The 7,500-nt window shown below is 36.7% G+C and overlaps 1 protein-coding gene across 1 annotated transcript in view; it reads left to right on the top strand.

The window, feature by feature from the left end:
• Positions 1 to 4,908, top strand: part of dok2 (docking protein 2) — a 29,449-nt gene extending 24,541 nt beyond the window's left edge. The window contains exon 6 of the mRNA XM_073819805.1: positions 1,801 to 4,908. Coding sequence (XP_073675906.1) covers positions 1,801 to 2,799 — 999 coding nt within the window. The 3' untranslated portion in view covers positions 2,800 to 4,908. The remainder of the gene's footprint in view (positions 1 to 1,800) is intronic.
• Positions 4,909 to 7,500: the final 2,592 nt, after the last annotated feature.

Raw genomic sequence — 7,500 nt, 5'->3', positions numbered from 1 at the left:
CAAGAAACATGTATTATTATTATTAGTAGTAGTAGTAGTTGTAGTAGTAGTAGTAATATTTAAAACAGTTGAGTACTTTTATTTTAGGATTTTTTCATGAATAGAAAGATCCAAAGATCAGCATTTATCTGAAATAAAAAGCTTTAGTAACATTATAAACTATACCATTTAGAAGCTTGGAGTCAGTATGATTTTTTTGGGGGGACGGGAAATTATAGAAATTAATACTTTTATTAAGCAAGGATTCTTTAAATTGATCAAAAGTGATGATAAAGACATTTATAATGTTCCAACAGATTTCTATTTCAAATAAATGTTGTTCTTCTGAACTTTATATTCATCAAAGAAACCAGAAAAAAGTCTATTTAGCTGTTTTCAACATAATAATAATAATAATAATAATAATAATAATAATAATAATAATAATATTTTTTTTTTTGAGCAGCAAATCAGAATATTGGAAATGATTTCTGAAGGATCATGTGACTGGAGTATTGATGCTAAAAATTCAGTTTGAAAGTTCCAGTTGAAATCACAGGAATAAATTACAATTTTAAATATTATAATTTATATGTTAATTTACAGTTTTTGCTGTACTTTGGATCAAATAAATGCAGGCTTAGTGAGTAGAAGAGACATCTTTCAAAAACAATAAAAAACTTACTTTTCAAAAACCTTTGGTAGGCACTTTTTATCTTCTAATTCTACTTATGAAAATATTTTACTCCATAAAAAAATAAATAAATAACTGCTGCTCCTTTTAAAATCCTGAATGAAATGTATCATTTTTTCTACATAAATATTAAATATTACTCCTGTTTTCAACATTGATAATGATAATAATTATAATAATAATAATTTATTTGATTTTCTAAACTGGAGTAATTTCTGCTGAAAAATGCAGCTTTGCCATCACAGAAATAAATGATGTTTTAAAATATATTAAAAAGGAATAATTTGTAATTGTAATACAATTTCTCATTACTAGCTGGGTTTCCATCCAAAGCTAATCTTTTCAAAGTGACGTCAGAATTGAATGGGCAAATGTGTTTCCATCTCCTATTACACTGCAAAAAATGCTTTTATTACTTAGATTTTTTTGTCTTGTTTCCAGACAAAATATCTAGAAATTCTTAAATCATGAAGGATTTTCTAGACAAGTAAAAATTCTTGTTTTCAGAAAAAAAAACCAAGTCAAAATTAAGTGTGTTTTTGCTTGAAACCAGCTAAATAATTTGCCAATGTGGTAAGAACAATAATCTTGTTTTCTGTTTGAAATATAGATTGCTTACCCCATTGTCAGATTATTTTGCTTGTTCTAAACAAAAACTCACTTAAAGACTTATCATTTTTACTTGTCTAGAAAATCCTTCTTGATTTAAGCATTTTTAAATATTTTGGCTGGAAACAAGACAAAAAAATCGAAATAAGAAAAGCATTTCGCATTAACTCTATTTCGCACAAGCCAAAAACCACCTCAAGCGAGCATAAAAACATTTTTGCGAATTAAGTTTTTTTTTTTTTTTGAAAGTAGACGTTTTGAATGCAATCCTTCAAAATGTGCTTAAAGCAGGCTAATAGAAACATCACTACTGTTTTACCATGTTTTCAGTCAAATAAATGCAGCCTTGGTGAGGATAAAAGACATCTTTTTTTTTTTTTTACAAAATTGTAAAAATCATACTGACCCGCAAGTTTTGGATGGCAGTGTACAAGCATTGTTTTTGCGTAAAGAGTGGAGTGTCTTAGCATCGTTTTACTACTTACTATTAATTACACGTATCATTTCTCCACAAACAGGCAACATTCTCCTTTGAGGCTGGGCGAAGATGCGACTCAGGGGAAGGCAACTTTGAGTTCGACACAAAACAAGGAAACACCATCTTCCAATCTGTAGAGGCTGCCATCAATCTGCACAGAGTCAATTTACCTCAGAAGCAGATATCAAGTGGGGAGCGAGATACCATGCCCTCTTCACCTCGAATGAGAGCTGTGGCGGAGGATGCGGGTATCTACAGTATGGTGACTGATGGAGCAATCAGAGACGGAGTCAAACAACCCCAAAACCCTCAGCAATCCAGACTCGAAGCTCCTGCAGAAAAACTTCTGACTGGAGTCAAGAGTCTGACTCTGGACACCAGGCCTCCGCCACGAAAGAGCCAGGTCAAGAACTTCCGCAGCTGTCCTTTGGTCAACAGTGAGGATGAGATGTATTTCCGAGCCATGGCGCCCGATCCAGATCGGGGAAGTCCAGGGGAGAAGCGAGAACAGAAAGACCGACGTTCAACATGCTCCAACCCTGAGGACTCCGACTACTCGCTGCCCTTCGACACCATTGCCAAGAACGTTATGGGAGACATTTTGTCCGCATCTAACCCTCCACCCATGTTTGTAGAACCCAGTTGTGAAAACGACAAGAAGGGCAATATAGAAAACACAGAACCGCTTTATGACATTATAGATGAGACTGCAATCAGAAACCGTTTCCCAAACAGAAAACCACAATCTTACAAAAGAGTGGAGCACATCTATGATGAACCAGAGGGTTGCGGTGTGGCCCCGAGTGGGCCTCCATCGCTCTATGATGAACCGGAGGAGGTCAAAGGTCATGCTTGGAAGATGCTGGGCACAGTAATGGATCCGAGCGGACACGAGTACCCATACAACGCTTCTGCCGACGACTACGCCGTTCCTAAACCTCCCAGGAGGGCCTTGCTTTCAAAGCAGAAGGACAATGAAGAAGACGAGAGCTCACCGTATGATAACATTATGGTGAAAGGAGTGCAAAAGAATAACTAAAGACTGCTTCAGAATTTAAGAGGACAATGAAGTTAGATATAAGTGAGTGTGGGAATGAATGAATGAAATATTTAATCATTAATATGCAAAATATGGATTAGAATTATCATAGTGCTTTACTATTCTTTAGAAAGCTGTGACCCGCAACACATATCATCATGATGTGGTTAACAATTCAATTCCACTCCAACATTAAACCTCTAACTAACCAAATGCGCTAAAATTGTGCTGCAATGTGAAACTACTTATATTACTTGTTTTAGACCGCACCTTATTTAGAATCATTATTTGTTATTAACGTCTCGTTTTATTGCTCATAAGAAGGTTTATTCTTCAAAAGATGAAGTGTGAAATAACCTTGCGTTTACTCAAACAAGCACATTTTGCTTTACAAGAGCACCCAGAAACTAATTCAATCAGCTAAATGCACCTAAGTAGCAATGCAGAGTGAATATTAATTTTTAAGTGCAAACACACCTCTTTTTTTGCAAATTACCTTTCATCACTATTTGCCAGTGCAATTAAAGGGGTGCTATTATGCTTTTTCACTTTTTGAACTTTAGCCAGTGTGTGGTGTGTACGTTTGGGCATAAAAAACATCTACAAAGTTACAAATCTCAAAGTCCACTCCAAAGGGAGATATTTAGTTCTTAAAAAGTCCCTTTTCAAGAACTACAACGAACGGCTCATTTGGACTTCAGCGTTTGTTTTCCGCATGCAATGATGTCACAACGTGGTATCCCGCCTACAGAAATTCAATTCGTTAGCGGGCTGGGGATTCGCCTAACTTTAGCATGTATTATGCACAGCCGCTTCTAGGATGCTTCAACGAGCTGCAGGTCGTCTCAGCTTTAACTAAAGTGTCCGCGAACTGCTCCGGTAGCCGTGCTGGCGCCGCGCCATTGACGTGTGTTATAGAGGTTTCAAACACACGGAGAGTCGCGGCTGATGTAAACACGAACCCTGACGAGTAGACAAGTGTTTCTCTCCATCAGTCCAAAACAAGTCGATCCATAATAAAAATCTGATGTGTTTTTGTAAGAAAAATATCCATATTTAAAACGTAAGAATCACTTTAATCTAGTTTGCTGCTTTGGGAAGGGGCGCAGCAGGGCGGAACGCGGTCTACGCTGTTTGCCAATCGCAACACAGTGGGACCGCTGACCAATCACAAAACATTTGGTTTTTCGGAAGGTGGAACCCGGAACTAATCGAGCGTTTGTGCCAGCCTGGGGAGAAAGCTATTGTAATAATGTAAATTATGTGAAAAATTATGCGTTTTTCGAACCACCAAGCATGACAGCATGTTCAAGTACACCCCAAAAACAAAATAAAGACTTTGTAAAAGAGCAATATAGGACCCCTTTTAATATCATGTTTGCTGCCGTAATATGGCTGAAGCAGGAGCAGTAATACCACGCAGCACATGTGCAATTGCTAAACTAGCTGGGAACTCATTTCTGATAATACTCCGCCTGCTTCGGCCATATTACAGCAGCAAACTTCCTTGACTCTTACGCCGGAATGGAAGTGTAGTTCCTAATCTTATCAGCCTAGAAACTCGCAGCTTTGCATTTCCGCCGGTGTTAGTACACGATATAACTACAGAAGAGTCAAGTTTTAAATACAACAAATATGGAAACTCGTTGGTCATTTTTGAACGTGATGCTATTGGTCTAACAGGATTCAATGATCTATGCTAAGCTATGCTAAAAGTGATATGGCCAGAACAGGAGAACGGCTGAATGGATTTCAAAACGGTAAAACTCAATTTATTAACTCGGGGGGGGGGGGAGTTGGAGAATGAGCCTATTTCCAAAAAAAGTGGAGTGTTCCTTTAAGAGATATGTCAATAAATATGTCAATGGATTTGAAGTATACTTAGTATGAAATAAATGTATTTTAAATATATTTTGGCATAGTTTTTATTTTTTATTTTTTTTACTAGGGGATCCGCAGAGCATTGTTTTTTAAAGCTCAAACACATCTTGTAAAACTACTGCACCTTAATCACAACTTGCATCGCTATTTGTCATTGTGATTATTGTTGTGATATATTAATCAAGAATATTTGTCAAATTTTGCTTTAATGGGGTCATCGGATGCAAAACTCCCTTTTGCATGTTGTTTGAACATTAATGTGTGTTGGCAGTTTGTGTACACAACCAGCCTACAATGATAAAAATCCACTTAAATCCACCAAAAATGTAATTTTTAACATATACAAACTTTTATATAAATAAGGCTCATAATAGACTGCACATTTTAAACAACATGCTTTGTTATTTGTCAGTGAAGTTAAAATTGTATTATTTAACCAGTTTAGTTAAATAATAAAACACTAGTCGCTAAACGCACTAAAGTAGATTATTCTTTTTTTTAAAGGGATAGTTCACCCAAAAATGAAAATTCTGTCATTAATTACTCATCCGGTTGTTCCAAACCCATAAAACCTTTGTTCATCTTCAGAACACAAATTAAGCTTGAAAGCTTTGTGACCCTGACTGACACGGAAGAGAAGAAATTGTTAAATAAAGTTGTTATTTTTGTTTTCTTTGCGCACAAAAATATTTTTGTAGCTTCATAACATTACGGTTGAACCACTGAGGTTACATGGACTATTTTAATGATGACCTTACTACCTTGCTTGGTCTTGAACGTGTCAGTTGCGTTGCTGTCTATGCAGGGTCACAAAACTCTAGGATTTCATTAAAAATATCTTAATTTGTGTTCTGAAGACGAACAGAGTTCTTAGTGGTTTAGAACGAGGGTTTCATTTTTGGATGACTATCCCTTTCTCCTTACTAAGTAAATTAAGCTCATTATAGATGCCATTTTATTCACATAAAACAAATACATTTTTAAGAAACCGTTTCACGCATCTGAATCTGTGAAGTATAGCAGATTGTTGTAGTCTGCCGTATTCTCCACACTAGTTCTTAGAACCAACCCTTAAGATGGGCATTTGCGGTTCGCGCATTTTCTGTGAACGTGTTTGCACTGTTAACTGATCTGCATAGCACAATTGCTAAAACAGCACCCAGCAGGCGCAGTGCGTTCCTAGTGAATTCCCATTAAGTGTCCTAATAGCAGACAAGCGAATCTACAATGTCCTTCGCTATCTACAAAGGTGAAGTTGATTTTATCCGGTTGTAAATCAAAGAGTAATTTAGCTTGGGTTGAACATGGGCCTCTAATAGCCATCTTCTCTGTCTTTTCTTGTTCTCATTTCTACAGGACTGCGATGAGAGCTCACACAGGTAATCAAAGTCCTGCAGATCTTTCCTAAAACGGACGGCGCGCGTTACGTAATCCTCTGCTCGCTAATGATGGACAAGGGAGTTCCGCCGAGTGTCATTGTATTATTCAGGCCAGACTCTGACTTTCCTCTCACAGGCTTCCTATTTTGAGGAACGCATGAATAATAATAACTTGACTTGCAGAGGGAAACTGGGGCACTGTTAGGATGCTGCTGGGCTCCCTGCCTGCCACGGTTCATGAGTCCCACACAGTCTCGAGACTTTTAAAAGTCTGAAAACACTTTACAGCTCTTATCCATTCAGTGTCTTTCTTCGTTCTTGACTGCGTCGCACATGATGCGAATCGTTTTTATGGGTTTTATTGTACATTGACCATGTTTTAAATGCGCACAGCATACTGTTATCGTTGTAATTAGACTGGATGTAGTTCAAAGCATACGTGAGGGCAATTTAAAGCTATCCGACTGTATGGCACTCTGCTACTGGAACATTTTAGCATAGTTTTGCAAGTCATTAGCTGAGTAAACTGGTGCAGACTTAAGACGTCATTACAGTACACACTGATGCACTTATTCTAGCTTTGGGAGTCTGGTGTGAGATGAGCTCTGCATAAATGCCGAAAGAGATGAAAGCTTTGCTAAGCGCTGACTCTCTTGCCTAGTTCCTTGTGTAAAATAGGTTGTTGAACAGCAGGGGGCACTGTTTCTCCTCAGTAGGGCGCCTCTGCAAAAACACTGTGTGGTTGGAGTCGTGGTGTGTGTTGTTGTGAGAGAGTCGAGAGCTTGAGGGGTGTTGATTTTTTTGTTAATAAAAAATATTTTCTCTCTTATTGTTGCACAGAAATCGACTTGGAGTATTCAGTGGTATGTTTGAAATTATTAATGGGGAAAAATCAACTGAAATGTAACTGAAATGTGCTTAGTGTTCCTTTACTGAATAAATAAGAGTGCTGCGAGCTTATTTAGGTGGAGATCATGAGCCTCATGCCAAGTTATGTTTCATGCCTACGATTTCTTTGAACCAGACTTGACACTAAGGCAACGCGAGTCTAATGTGGAAACTCTGAAAATAGACATTACTGATAGTTGTTTCAGATGTGAAGATGTAAAGTGATACATCGCTGGCTTCATATGACACCGTCTACAATGAGATCTATGAAATCTCGGTATTTCTCGAAGATTCCAATTATTAACGGCAAAAACTTAACATAAATGTCAAATGTAATTGATGTGCTTAGTGTTCCCTTGTTAAATAAATCTAATAATATGTTTAACATGTTTAATGTTAAAAAATAACTTAAAACTATTATATTTAATCTATTAAATAATTTATGTCTAAAAATATTCCATATAAGAAATAATTAAGTAAATAATAATAATACAAATTACGTGTTAGAAGACATTCTAAATAAATCTAATAATATCTAAACATATTATAGATT

Source organism: Garra rufa, chromosome 15 (genome assembly GCF_049309525.1).
Source record: "Garra rufa chromosome 15, GarRuf1.0, whole genome shotgun sequence".
In the NCBI taxonomy this organism is placed as follows: Eukaryota; Metazoa; Chordata; class Actinopteri; order Cypriniformes; family Cyprinidae; genus Garra; species Garra rufa.
The sequence above is the reverse complement of the archived record's forward strand: the minus strand, read 5'-3'. Positions and strand labels throughout refer to the sequence as shown.